Below are 15,251 nucleotides of genomic sequence, written 5' to 3' on the forward strand. Positions count from 1 at the left end.
TTGTGCCCATTGCCCCTTGTCCTGTCACTGGGCACCACTGAAAAGAGCTTGGCCCCATCCTCCTGACACCCACCCTTCAGATATTTGTAGGCATTTATAAGGTCCCCTCTCAGCCTTCTCTTCTTCAGGCTGAACAAGCCCAGTTCCCTCAACCTCTCCTCGTAGTGGAGATGCTCCAGTCCCCTCACCATCCTCGTAGCCCTCCGCTGGACTCTCTCCAGTAGCTCTTCATCCTTCTTGAACTGGGGAGCCCAGAACTGGACACAGTACTCCAGATGAGGCCTCACCAGGGCAGTGTAGAGGGGAAGGAGAAAAGCATACATTCCAAGCATACATGAGTCCCCAAGTTCAGATATAAAACTTTGTACCACGAAATATTTTAATATTGGTTGCTCTGAATCTGTTCTTTCTCTGTCTTCAGTTCAGCCCTTAGAAATGGTGGTATCCAGGAGAGCTGCATTTCTCATCACTGGAACAGAATACTTCAAATGTGTGCAGCTGTGCTTCATGGCGGTTGTCATAAACGCTTCCCGAGGCTTGTGTTTAATCTGTTTTGTGGCTTTGACTTTTACCAAGTTCTGTTTAATTTGCACTGTGTATACAAAGCCGAACTATAACATAATCTCCCCAAACATTGTTTCTTCTCATTCTAGGACCGTCGTCTCGGTAAAAGCAGTATCAATCTTCTTCAGATTATGTCTAGATCAAAATTAAATGTCTCAGTTTTAGAGACATAACTACTTTGACCTCATGTAACTGACCTATAGATTATTCTTTTTTAAGGTATTCTTTAATGTTGTTTTTAAACACTTCAAAATTGAAAAACTGAAAGCCATTACTTGAGTAGCTTGGTTTTGTCTCTGCTGTGCTTGCTACTGTACTATGTAAATAAAACTTCTGAATTTCATATACAAGGAATAGATTGGCTTTTGTAGTGGGAAGGCTCTTGTTAGCCCTCAGTGGTAGTTCCACTCCGCTTTATTTTCACTTACTGTCCTTGGGAAGAAGGGAGAATGAGGTGATCCAGATTCTTGTAATCTTTGGCTTTGTCTACATTAGCAAGCAGCATGGACTAATGGGAGCAGATCTGTAGACCAAAGCCTTTGGTTTTCATGACCTGAGGCCCGTGGTATGTGTGTTTCGGGGCTTAGTGTTGTGTTTTGGACTAGGTGTGGTCTGGTCTAACGGAATGAATGCCAATACGAGACTGAAATACATTAGGTGCATTCTTGGAGTGTTCACATTTTGGGTTTAGTGGTTTGTTTGTTTGCATTTTTTTCTCTGCATCTAAAAGAAATACAGTGCGTGTGCCCTAAGATGGCCCCACAATGCAAACCAAGCCTCTCTGAGTGCGATTGAGAAGATTTGCTTCAAGAGAGATTCTTGACCCCACCCAAAGCAGGAACGCAGACCTTTGAGCACAGTGTTGGTCTTCTGGCCATTGGTGGCAGCCAGCCTCCCTTCCTCCTGCGAGAGGAGGCAGTGTGAGCTGTCAGGAGATGGGGAGACGCTAGATGCTCCCTGCTGTACAGGTGTGACCATGCCATGTGCTGTTGCCACATTTCGGAGGGGAAACAAAAGTCCACAGTTCGTATGAGGTGAAACATACCCAGCCTTTTCTTTGAGCTGTTTGGTAGTCTGCTGGAAACAAGTAAGCTTATAATGATACATAGTGTCTATTTCATAGAAATACTATATGTCTATAGATCTAAACAAAAACAACCTTGAAAGAAACTTCTCGAGATGTTGTGCTCCTGCACTGAAGCAGATGACAGATCAATAATGAACTTGTTCAGCTCATTGCAGCAGTTAGTGTTAACAAAAGAAGCAGGACATCTAGTAAAGTTGCGGTGAATCTACAGTGGATAAGAAGTCCTAAACACTTTCTCTGTTAATACAGTATCAGAAGGAACCTGGAAAACTGGATTTTTTCTTTTTTCTGTTTTGTTTTTTTTTTTTTTCTCCCCTTTTCAGATTTGTTGGCTATTTGTTTTCAATGTGTAACTTTGAAGTGATGTAGAAAGCTGGGGGGAGCAGTGGTTCATCCAGTGCAGTGTTCTGGTTCTGCACATGCGCAGGAACAAAACGGTGTGTTGACAGTGAAGTGGTACTTACAGTAGTACTAGTCTTCCATCTTTCTTCTGTACAGCTGCTCTTCCTGATTGTGGAGAAGGGAAGAGCTGGAAGCAGGGCATGCTCTCCTCTCCTTCCTTGCCAGCAAACTGAGAGAGCAGGGCGAGGCGTCTGTGCATACGGGATCAGCGAGCCTCCCGGCCTTTAGGAGAGCGGGGCTGCAGTGAGGAGTGGGGTTCTGCACGCTGGGGAGCCTTGAAGTTGGGTGCAGCACCTCTAATGATACCCTTCTTTGCTGCCTCCAACATGAAGCGCTGCTTATGCCAACTGATCCTGCTTTAAAGCAAGCTTAGATTGCTCGGAAGCGAAGGGGTTAGTGGAAGGTGGATGGAGAGGGGCACACGCCTCTGTCAGCTGGCTCCTTCCTTGGTCGGATACTGCAGTGCTGGGTGTTGGAAGATTATGGGTGGTTCAGGTTGTCAAGTGAGTCTTGTGCTCTGTAACTAACAGGGACTGATACTGGGTTGGGTTTGAGGTTTTTGCTTTATCTTTTTTGTTCTGACTTTAAAAGCACCAGTACTTGACTTGCATAGCCTAGTTTATTCCTAGAAAACAGATCCTCTCTACTGACTACGGAAAGAAAGTGAAGCTTTAGCATCTCTCCACATTTGTGACTGCACACAGAAGGAGAACAAGGGTTTTATGTGTTAGCAAGGCAAGATGTTAAATTTAAATATAGAGCTAAAAATAGTTCTGCTTAGCCATGTTCCTTTTTGTGAAATGCAGATAGTAATCTCTGCATAAACCTAGAGTTTTGGAGAGCTGCTCTCTGATGAAGGGGGATTGTTTTGTGTCCTGTGGCAAGATTTGTTTTTTTGTAATTCAAATCAGCTTTTTTATTATTTCTAGATGGCAGTTTAGGCTGGGATTTTCAGAGAAGCTCAACTAAAGAGTGAACTCTTACTGAGAATTGGTTGGATTTAGGAAGGACTTTGTTGCTCTTAGTGTTCTAATTACTCTATTATGATTAATAGTCTTTTGTCTGGTATTTCTTTTCTGTAACACTTCAGTTGTCTGAATCCGGCATCCAGTTAAAATTTTTCAATTGTCACTTAACTGAGTTTTTCTTAGTTTGTTCAGTTTCCTGCGTATTTCTTACAAAGTATTTTGTAACAAGATGAATAAGCACTGTAATGAGAAAGGTTAAGAGAATTAAGAGTTGCAGACTGGAGTGTTAACCACTCCAGCAAGCAAGTACAGCGTGTAACGTGAATCTGCTGGTTTCCTTGGCTTAGTTCATTCTGTAGTGCTTTTTTAGGTACTGAAATGATAGAAGGATCTACAGCATGTGAAATGTTTGTACTGTCAGAAAATGTATAATTATAATCTCCTATAATTAAATACTTTAAAGTGTCTCCCAGATTGTACAGTCTAACTTAAGCATTTATACTATATAAACTCCAGTAAACACAACGTTAATGAAAACGCCAAGTATCAAAGAGCATGTTATATTCTAAAGACTGATAAAATAATGTGTCCTTTTGCTGAAGTTAGGCATGTGAAGTATATAACTGCTATTAAATTCTGATAAACCTTAGCATTCAGAGACAATACTATGAAGATACACAGAAAATAATGGCAACATAATATACTTTATTAGGTTAGAAGAGAAACTCCATGATTTTTGTTTGTTTGTTTTGAAAGAAATGTGTATGCCAAAGAATTGTTTTCTGTTTCCCTCCTTTCTCGGAGGTCGTGTTTGCGTAGCCAGCCATGCCAGTGTGGGAATGTGTCAGATGTCTTGAAGTGGACCAGAGAAGAACTCCAACAGTGATGCATGCTTTTATTTGAAGTATATTTAGGGAAAGAATTCCTTAAGACCATATAATTATGATAAAAACAAAGTTCCTGTGTAGGAAGACACAGATGGTCGTAATAATTCCTCCATTAGTAGTGTAGAAGTCATACAGGTTTTCTGCAGTTAATGCCATTTCTTTTGATTAAGTAATTTCAACTGTTTTTTTATAGAATGGTCTTACAACATGGTTGTCTCTCCTTTGGTCAGAAGTTCCTATCTCCCCCATCCTCTGACTGCATAGAATTGTTGGATGTATTTCTGGTAAACTTCAACATTTGAAAACTGTTTGGAGAGGAACACTCAGAGGGAGAACTAGATCCCCAGAAAAACATCAGATGGTGAGCACCAAGTGTTTCTTCAGTTAGCTTTTGAGATTTTGGTCTCCGTTGCAACAATTACAATGACTTAAAACACTCAAAATGGTATCCAGAATAAAAGGGTAAAATAAGTGGTGAGCTAATCACTAAGGCCATTCAGAGAACGGGAAATCATTATAAACTTTGCTATTGTACAGGATGTCAGCACCGTATTCAGATTTTGTCAGGGAAACTGAAATATGCCTGTTTCTGTTCGGAACCCACAGCTTGTTGCTATCCAGAGAAAGTGCTTCACTGCCTTTCTTTTGGAGTCTGTGGGGGGTCATCACGCTGTCTTTCAGCACAGCGGGAGTTAAAGGTGCTTTTGTATCACAACTTTTTGTTCTTTTTGTTTAGGATGTGCACTCAACCAGAGGAGCTTTGGTTTGGTTTCCTTGTGTGCTTGAGGAATAGAAATCTTGAATTAATGAAAAAAGGAAGACAGTATTTGCTGTGCCTTTAACATTTACGTAAAGAACTTGAAATATCTGCTCTAGCACAGATATATTCATATCACTGTGTTGGTTTTTCCCATTTCTGTAAACTTGATGCATGCATTGTTTCTTGACCATTTTATACTTGAATCTGAAAAAGCCCCACACTTCTTATCCTCCTTCCAATGACTATGTTTTCTATTATTTGTCCTCTAGCATAAATTTTACCTAACTGGATTTACACACTCTTATGAAAGAAGTTGATACATACTGTGCCAATGTGTGCAGTGATGAAATTTGTTAGAAGTCAGTGTGTTCTGCTTAAACTGATAGTTGACTGTGTGGTTAGGAGGAGAAAAAAAAAGTATGTTAAATTTTACGTGGAAACAGGGAGGAATCTAATGGATGGGCTTACTAGAAAGAACAAAAAACTCACAACACTTCTAGTGTAATCGTTGTATCATTGTATAAAAGTATTAGAAATTCAGGAAAGGCATTCAAAAATTTTTGTTATTTAAGTACTAACCAACAGCAGTTGCTTGAAAAAGGAGATGCTTAAAGGTGGAGCTGAGGCTAAAAGATTAGAAACTTTTGGGTGCAGGAAACTTTTTGGACATTTACATTGTTTATTATGAGTTTCTCACTGAAAGGTACGTTTTTGTGAATTTCAATTCTCTACCTGATCTAGAGACACAAGGAAATAAACTCATAAATGAGGTGCTACCATCTGTAGAAGGTAATTGCGGATCAGGGTGAAATCAGTGGTGAGCACGGGAATCGAATCTTAATGATCTTAGTTCAAGAATTATCAGGAATTAAATATAAAAATTTTTTTTATTAAAGTGGAGTTAGTTATACCTGTATTTTGATTCTTTCGAAAGGTCTGAAAAAGCAATTTTTGTGTAAATGTCTTCGATATTTTATGCTTACTGATTTAATAGAAAAAATTATGCTTAATTTAGTATGTATTAAAACAGAGATGCATTCTGTATATGTATCAGTTTTAAAATATTTTCATATTTTGGAACTGTAATAAACCTTATATTTTAGGTCTTGCTCCTGAGAATAGTTGTATACCCTTTAACCAAAATGACATGAATACATGGTCTGAATAGTGCATGTGTATAGATCGGTCCCAAACAAACATACAGATGTGTTGGGTGTGTTTAAGCCTAATGGTAGTGTTATTATTTTATACCTACTTTTCTGAGCTGTAGATGATTAGGGAAAGATGCATAGAAAGGATGAACGTGTTGAGATACAGCCACAGAAAATGCTTTCAGCTTTTTGTGATTTAGGGACTTCTGAAGCAAATGTGACCCTATGGCTTTGTTTTTAGCAGATACAGACTACATGGTCTTAAAACATAAAAACCGACCCAAAAGAACCTCATGCTCTGGGAAGTGGGGGGAGGATGGTTATGTTATCTATGCCTGGCCTTCCAGTGTGGCCATCTTCCTTGGTGCAGCAGGTTTTGGAACTCCTGACAGAAAAAAAAAAATCTATTGAGGGTTATTAAACACAAAACCAGCACTCTTGCTCAGGAAGTTGCTGAGCCTCTAATACTTGCAGGCTGTAGCGGTACAAACTTTTACTGCTTCTCACGCCTGTCCTTAAGCATCCACATTAGTAACGGAGAGAGGAGACTGGACTAAGTGGATATTTGATCTGACCCACTAAGCCTAGTCTCGTTATTTGCATCTTTGCTGAACTCCATTTTCAATTTCCAGTCATGACCTCCTTGCATTGAATAGGACCAAACCTGTTGCCTTTAACAGCCTGCTTTTCAGTTTTAAACTTCATATTTCCAAGATCCAGTTTTTGGAAGCTTAGCTTTATGGAAAATAATGGTGTTTTCAGTTAGATGTGCCATTATTGTTGTCTTCAAACTAAATAATTAGGTCATACGTTTGGCACTCTGCAGCTGTCTTGAACATTTTTAGAAACTAAACTGCTGTATTATGTCAATTAAAATGTTCATTTTAATTCTTTGCTAAAAATATGATCTCTTATCCTATTTTGTGATCTCTTATTACACGACATTAATGAACAATGTCAATCAAAGGGTGCATTGCTGTGAAGACCTAATGGATCGGGTTTTTAGCCTGTTGTCACTGTTCACACGATTTGAGACAAACAGGGTCTTTTATAACATAATTGCTGGATCTGCTGATGCTTGTTTTGTTAGAAGGCCAGCTAGAGTAATGCAGTTTGTCCTGCGGAGCTTCATATGCTTTATGTATATGTAGAACTAAGAAACTTTCAGGATGTACATTATTGTCAGTGAAGTAAGAATATTCCAGTCTGTTTGGGTAAAAAAGACAAGGTCATGTCAAAACTCGTTCTATTTTCAGCTGCATAGTTTTAAATTTATTGCAACCTTATTAGGTTCATTTTGTAAGTGGAAAGCTTTCTTAGGCCTGTGAAGCACAGCTTTGGTCCTTAAGGAGGGGGAAAAAAAAGAGTTGCATTTTTTTCAGGGTTGTCTTCTGTGCGTGTATAAATTGTTGTGTTGCTTTTGAGAGTTAGGAGACACACGATGATCAGTGGCCTAGCAGAGTGGATATTTTGTTCTATTGACTTTTGAGCTGGTCTTGTTAGCTTACTTTTGTGTTTGATTTTTATTTTTTAAATATGCGGTTGAGAAGCCTGGAAGTTAATATAGATGCATGTCCATAAATCTACAGAAGTAATGTTCAGTATGAATATGTTTTTAGAGTTGTAAAAATGCAACTCTTGAATATCCTGATTTTTTTTTTTTTACAGAAACTTTTAATGTGATATTTTTCTAAGGCACTCCCAACTGTGCCTAAACTGTTTCTCTGTGATCTTTGCACATTTTCTACAGATGACCTGGATGATGGGGTCTCTGTTCTGTCTAAGAGTCTCTCCAAAGCCAGTGAAACTTAATTGGAATTTAAGGCTCCTTAATCTACTTTCCAAAGAGATAATTAGTCATGTGCATATAAGTAAATTTTTACTGTTCTTAGTGAAATCTAGGTCTCGAAAGCAAGGCGTGAGAGTGGGTTGGCTTGTATATTACAACACATGCTTGTTGTAAATCCCCTCTCAAGTTTACAGTGAAAATGTTCTTCAGTCTTTCAGCAAAGACGAAACATAGTCCCAAAAGTAAACAGAAATAGAAGTCAGCAAATGATTACTTTTTTGTTGCCATGGAGATGCATATTATGCAATTAAGCTAGCTCAGCTAAGTAGTATTGAAAAGGAGAAAAGTTGCTGAACAACATATGGAAGGGAAAAGTATATGTGAGAAAAACCTCATGCAATGCTCAGGTTAAAGTTGTACTGCAGTTCTGGTGTCGTGTACAAGTGGTATACATGATACATCTTTATCATATGGTATTATCAGTTGACATATTAGTCCTCCAAATTAACACAGCCCCATCCTAATAAATTGTCATATGTATGCTTGTGTGTTTGTTTTTATATATAAAAGTATGTATTAAATGAAGTGCCAAGTACTCCAATTTATTTGGATCAGGGCTGTGGACTGACTGACTTTTTAAAAAAAAAAATTATTGTGTAATTGTATATACCTGAATATGGTGCAGAATCACATGTTATGGTTTAAGAAATTATCTTACCTGACCTACTTTAGTGAAGTTTAGACTTTACAATCTGGCATATCATTTTTTGTATGTTAAAAGATCTTTAACAGTCTTGAAAATATGCTTAGTTTGAAGGAGCAAAGTAGCTTAGCAGTAGTTCTTACAAATTCTTAATTGTATGCCATCTCTAATGGGACTAATGAAATTATATTGATAGCTATTTTAATTAGAATCATATTTTACTGTTAAGCTGTATCCTCTGGGTAGGAGAATTAATTTATTTTGCCATCTTTGTGTTATTTTAACATTCTCTAAATACAATAGCATTGTAAGTTAAAGCATCCCAAATAAATCCTCAAATTAGGCATACCTTTGCAGTGTTATGTATACCTATGATCAGCAACAGCTTTTTTTTTTGTGAGTTTTGCTTCTCAAAGTTTCTGGGTTATTCAGAATGGAATTGAACCTGCATTAACTAGGTCTACAAGCTGGGTGTTGAGTCTAGGCTGGTTATTCAGACTCCCTGTATAGCCAGTGGATAGAGCAAAGCAAGCAGTGTAATTAATCCTGTCTGAAGGCAGGTATCTGAAATGTCTTATGAAGAATCTGATCCATTTTCACTGGTGGTACAAAGAATGTACGGAAGCTAGTTCAGGATAATCACAAGCATCTCTGTTTCTTCAAAGAATGCAACCCCTAGGTATAGCTCTGTCTTAGTAGTAGCAGTTTCTGTGTCTCTTATGTTATTACGGTGGTGATATAGGAGGGAATTTAATTTGGGCTTTAGGGGGGAAGGGTTGAATCATTTCATGCTTCTCTGCATCTTTTTGATCATCTGTAACGTGACTAAGAAGGTACCTATGGAGGATTTGTGATTTTAAATAGTAACAGAATTAATCCAAACCTGGATCAGTAGTAAAATTCTGTAATCTGCGTAATATTGTTTAATTGGATGCAATTTGGTGGTTGAAGTATGGGGAGGGAGGATGCAGGGAAGGAGAGTATAAAAGGCTGCTAACTGGAAGATTTGGAATAATGCTGTATTTCTTGATTTAGTTTAGGCATTTCCTATTTTTTAGCTCACCAGCATTTTAGTTTTTGAAGTTGTTCAAATGTTGTGCATGTCTTATGTAGGAATGCAGTAAAAGCTATACCAACTTCTGTGCTATCTTGTGGAGCTTAGCAATGTCGTTTCCTCCTACTCCAATTAACATTAGCAATTAAAATTTTTTTTTTTATTGCCGGGTGGGGGGGGTGTTTGCATTTTCTTTCATACTTTATTTCACAGGTACTTTTTGAAATGTCTTTTCTTAGCTAACTGTGCACCACCGTGCCAAAATGGAGGGATGTGCCTGCGACCTCAGCTTTGTGTGTGTAAACCAGGAACAAAAGGTAATTCCTGTGAGGATACAGTCATGCAAGACACATCTTCCAGTGGAGGCCGGAGCCCTGTTGTTCCCCCGTGGCCCATACCCCAGCAGGCTGTTCAGCAGACCTTCTCTCAGAAGGTGCAGGTCCCACCGAAGGTTGGCCCTATGGCTCAGATGGCCTTCACCATCAAGCAGAAGCCTCCTGTTGGGTTACCTCAGCAAATGCAACCACAGTAAGTGTTTTCTTTGCTTTCAAAGAAGTCCACTATATTAGATTTATAAAATATTGTTCCTTGCAAGTGGTTTGAAATAATGGTACTTGGAATACTTACAGATTTTTTTAGAACTTTTTGTTTTAACTGTCAGACTTCAGTAGATTTTTAAACTTATGTTACTGATGAGCCAGATCTCCTCGCCTGAACAGAATATCCCTCAATATCAGTCAACTTTATTTTCCTTAAATGACAATGCTGTAATAATTTTGGAGGAGTTTTTCTTAATTTACACTAGTGACTTCTTATGTTTAGCCCAGAACAGAGTCTGGCATAGAATTTCAACACTTTGCATAACTGAAGAGAGTAAGATTTGGTGCTTGTGTTACATTCTGGTTTTTTTCTTCCATTTGCATTATATTTTCTCTTTTAAAATGAGTGTGTATAGTTTTACTACAACGGATACTTCTGCTTGCTTATGTTTGAGGTTCAGAATTGTTTCTGCCTGTCATAGGTAGCAAGGAAACACCTCTCTTGTTGGATTTTTTTTCTTTTTTCTCTGCCTCTTTAGTGGTTGGTGACTTAACCAGGCTTTGATATTATTTTCATTAGTTTAAATACTTCAAGTGAGCCTGAAATTTCTCTAATTATAATTTTGTTTCTGTTAATGTGTCTGACCTTAACTTGTTTCGGGGCTGCATTTGATATGGGGGGAGGGAGGTGCACAGGAAGGTGGCAATCAAGTTGAATGTGGACAGTTTTAGGCATCTGCAGCAACTACTGTCCTTCCAGTTTCAGGTGAAGTGACTGAAAAAAAGTGTTTCTGTTCTGTAACAGGTGTTTCTCTTTTTAGCTGTGAGCAGGCTGCAGTCTGTCTTGCTTCTAGCCTCCAGAGCAAGATAATCAGAACTGGGAAATAAATTCTGCCTTCCTGTGCCCAAAGCTATAAAAATGAACCTGGAAGGGCTGTGTGTGATTGTAGAAGTCTGTACTTGAGTAGATATATGCTCCCGACAAAGTACATCCTGCCACCCCTCTCCAAAGCTGCACCTGAGAAGAGAGATCACTGGGCACTGCCAATGATGTTTGGTGCTGTCTGGTAACCTCTTTATCAGGTTCTTTTCTCCTAAACCCCTCCAATTCCTTTTACTGTTTGCCTAGTTCATCTAACTGTGGATCCACAAGCAAAACTGGGTTTATACGTGTCTTGTGCAATAGGAAGAGGAATTTACCTGCATTCCCTTGGAGTTCTAAACCCTAAGCCAGTATTTTCTTTGAGAAAGGTAGAAGGTGGGGCAGAGTGGGCTTTAGGAACAAATACATGCACAGTCTGAAAGGACAGAGAAATTGCTACCTGATTTTAATATTTTATAATACTCTAAGACCAGTTGCATTCTTATCAGTGAAGAAAGGGTTACTGGAGTGACTAATATGAAGGGGAAATTACTAGTAAAATCAGCAGGCTTTTTCCTGCTTCCTCCCATCCAGACCAGCAGGACTGCTAATCCTCAGCACCTGGCTTCTCTGCTTAGCCCCACAAAGTGCAGTACAGCAAATCGGCACAGAGGCCAGACAATTCCTGTCTTATCAGTACTGATTCCTGTAGAGTGTACTGCGTATCTTTCTTTTTCTTTTTCCCTTCCTCCACACAGAAGCATTCTCAAGGAATTCGTCTTCCTCATGTGAGAAAGACCAGTTATCCAAACCGGGTAGTAAAAAATACTTGAAAAAAATGGGAAAAAAATGGTAAGAAAAGAATGCAGTTTGTTCTTGCCTGAAAAAAAAATCTATCGTCTTCCAGACACTCTGACACTGCGCTTAGAAGGCTTGTAGATGCCTCTAGAGAAGACTTACTTTTCTATTATTCCTGGAAGAGAAGAGGCCAGGGATAAAGGGCTCATCTGATACGAAAAGACAAGATGATAAACTGGTATTCTTCTATGCTACTGTGATAGTTGCCAGGCTATGATGATCAGTGTTTCTAGAGAGTATCTATAGCATGTCATGCTTCACTGAAGTCTCTCCTCTTGCTTGCGTGAGACAACATCCCAGATCTAGAGGAAGCAACTCAGACTAACAAAGCCAGTCATATGTTGTTTGCTATCCAAAGTGCCTCTGCATGCTTCCATAAGCAATGTTAACTCAGGTGGGCTTTGTTGTTCATGTGAGGCTTCTCAACCTAAGGGTTTTCTCCTAGATGTAAAGAGATCTTTCCAGGTAGACAGGACTGTTAGTCTTTGAGATCACATGAAGATAAATATATTTCAGCCAGCTCAATAATAGAGTAGGAAAATGGAAAACTGAGTCTTTGGAGTCATGAGAAAGCCAGCCTACAACCAGAGCCAGACATAGGAGCAGGAGGTGGAGAGGAAACAGGCTGTTTCATAAACCAAAGCAGTCATATAAAGTGCAACAGAAGATGGTGGGTGTTCAGATACAACTGTTGAAATGAGTGCTAGCTATAGTTCTCATGTAGACGGTTAGGAAATTTTACAGGATTGGAAGATCCGTCTGGAGATTAGGTCTCTACCATTGGTGCAGAGTGAACGGGCTAGTTCCTGCTTTAGTTCCTCTTTGAATAATGTCTTGTGATCTCATGTTGCGTGAGGCTGCCCAGGTATTTTTGGAATGGCTTTTTTCTGTTCTCACTCCTAGAAACATAGGGAAGGATATGGCAGGAATGGAATCGTCCGTTGTCAGTGTGATCAGTATGCTAATCTAGACACTGCTGCTATGCAGAGCTGTCAAGGACTGGTGAGAGTCAGGGCAGAGCCTAACCTGGAACACCAAAATAAGCTTTTAGAGGAGGCTTGTCTCTACAGTGCTTCTGTTTTGCCATCTTCTGTCAATTTTCTTTCTACTTTGTATATGAATATAACTTTTCCAGCTTCAGTCATTGAGATGTGTTCTTATATCTTTTCTTAGGATGATGGTGGTAATGATATTTAGGGAAGCAGGAAATTAATTTATTTCTTCCCAGAGATCTTTTTTTTTTTTTGAAGTTATATGGTGCTGAACAGAAGGAAACCTGGAGAGAGATTGATTTCCTGGAATATGCTGGATTTAGAACACAGGCACTTGGCACTAGCAAAGTCTGTCATAGCCCTGGGCTGAAGATGGATACTATCAGGTACAAGGTCTCATCTCGGAAGAATGTCAGCAAAAGATATAGATGGCTGTAATTAAACACAAGTGGTGTCTCGGAAACAAAAATCTGCTTCTTACTAGAACCTGCTGGGAATTCTGGTCTCAGTAACAGGCATGCTTTGTGGTCCTGAATTCCTGTGATAGCGCTCCAGTAACTCCGGGTGTCCCTTTCACATCTCGTTCTCTCATTTGTTGGCAACAGCATAGCTCCAACAGCTGGATTTTCTGCGTTTACCAGCTGTGGGGGCAGATTTTTTTTTTAAAGGGTACTTTCTAGTGCAGTTTTTGAAATGATCACCAGGAATACAGCATCAACCAGCTGGAGCTCAATAATACATTGAAGTGTCACTTCATTGCTCCTTCAGCCTCTTTTGGAGGCAGTTGTTGATGAAATTTGAAAGTTTGCTTTTGCATTGAGCAAAACAAAGCTCATCAAAGAAGAGGTGAATGCACAGACTTTGTGACAAATTTGGTTGGGGTTACTGATGTGTCTGATGTACCCAGAAATGTTTTCTAAGAGGTCCCCTCCAAACCTGTATTACTCGATCACTGGGTCTAGTCCCATGGTAGTACAGGCAGGCATATCACGTGCTAGTTTTAGTGAACCTAGCAACCTGTGACTTAAAACTGTGTTTTTTCTTTCTGTTCAAGGATGTAGGATTTTTTCCAATAGTTCCTTGATTTTTCACTAATTTAATAAAGACATGTATGAGATTAGTGTGAATTTAGATTGAAAAAAAACCCAAAAACTGGCCAAGAATTGTGCGTGCTGTTGTGCCTGTTGAAATCAGTTATGTACGACAGTTGTAACTGAAAATAGAATATATTTTCTGTATAATCTATAATTGTAAGTTACAGACTTACATATATGTGTAAAATAATTTGTAAAGATTGACTTAGTGTTGTACAAACTCTTGGCTGAGGTTTACTGCAAAGTAAAAAACTGCTATTTTAGCTATTTCTTGTCCTGCATACTAGTTTTTTGTATCTTTGACTATATGTAACTTATTTTTTTGAACATGTGGCTCTAAGATTGCTTTATATTATGACTGACAGGTGATAGTCCACAAAAAGATTAGAGAAATATTTTTTGTAGGTTAATAGCTAGTGTGAGAGTAAATATTTCTGGATGACATCCATTTTTATCACCATTATGATAAATTTTTGTACTAAAGATGTACAGAGCAAGTGAAACATTACTATTTTTGAGTTAGAAGAGCATTTGAACTGTTCTTGATGGAAGATTGGACTTGTGTACAAAAAGACCTTGACTTTTTTTTTAAAAAAGGAAACTCTTTTTAAGGAAAGCAAGGACTGGCGTAGTGTTGGTGTTAGAAGCATAGAAAAATTTAAGTTGGAATTAGAGCCAGTCTGGTCCTATCCTCCACTTAAAGCGTGATCACCTGTAAGAGGTTGCTCAGGGCTTTGTGTTTGAGCTTAATTTTTCAGGACTGCAAGGTTGGAGATCTTGCACAATCTCCGGGCTTCTGTTGACCACCCTCAGAACAAAAAGTAACTCTTTATCTAGTTGAAATTTCCATTGTTGCATATTGATTACTGCCCTTTGTCTTTTTGCTGTATGTCTCTAAGAAGTCTGGCTCAGTTGTCTTTATGTATTCTCCAGAGGCATTTGTAGATTGAAAAGTTGTCCCCTTGAGCTGTTCTTTCTCAGGGCTGAACAAACTCAACTCCCTCAACCTCTCCCCGTATGCTATGCGCTCCAGTCCCTGACAATCTTGGTGGCCCTCTGCTGGACTCGCTCCACTGTGTCAGTATCTTTCGTGATTTGGGGAGACCATAACTGGACACAGTACTCGAGATGCAGTCTCACAAGTGCCCGACAGAGCGAATAGTCACTCCCTTGAGCTGCTTGGCGATGCTGTTGTGACTGCAGCCTAATATATTAATTAACATTCTTCCCGTGGGGACATGCTGCTGAATGATGTTGAACTTGTCCACCAGGACCCCCAGAACACTTTTTGCAGGGCTGTTTTCTGGCCGTTTCAGTGCCAAACTTGCACTGTTGTATAGAGTTGCTGTGTCTCAGATACAGGACCTTGTGTTTGCCTTTGAACTTTGTGAGCCCATTCCTCCAGCCTGTCAAAATTCCTCAGCCCTCCAGTGTAACAACCGTTCCTCCAAATTGGAATCATCTGTATAATTGCTGAGGCTGCATTTTTTTCCCCCTTCTATGGGTTATTAATAAAGTTGTTGAACAATATTGGTCCCAGT

At 39.2% G+C, this 15,251-nt stretch overlaps 1 protein-coding gene across 6 annotated transcripts in view; it reads left to right on the forward strand.

Annotated features, from left to right (window-relative positions):
• The window catches only part of LTBP1 (latent transforming growth factor beta binding protein 1), a 211,786-nt gene that overhangs the window by 6,545 nt on the left and 189,990 nt on the right, over nt 1-15,251 (forward strand). For 5 of the 6 annotated variants that reach the window (XM_075412728.1, XM_075412731.1, XM_075412729.1 and 2 more), the window contains exon 3: nt 9,605-9,893. The exons of the other annotated variant lie outside the window; for it this stretch is intronic. In XM_075412728.1, coding sequence (XP_075268843.1) covers nt 9,605-9,893 — 289 coding nt within the window. The remainder of the gene's footprint in view (nt 1-9,604; nt 9,894-15,251) is intronic. 6 annotated transcript variants of the gene reach the window in all.

Source organism: Opisthocomus hoazin, chromosome 2 (assembly GCF_030867145.1).
Source record: "Opisthocomus hoazin isolate bOpiHoa1 chromosome 2, bOpiHoa1.hap1, whole genome shotgun sequence".
Classification (NCBI taxonomy): Eukaryota; Metazoa; Chordata; class Aves; order Opisthocomiformes; family Opisthocomidae; genus Opisthocomus; species Opisthocomus hoazin.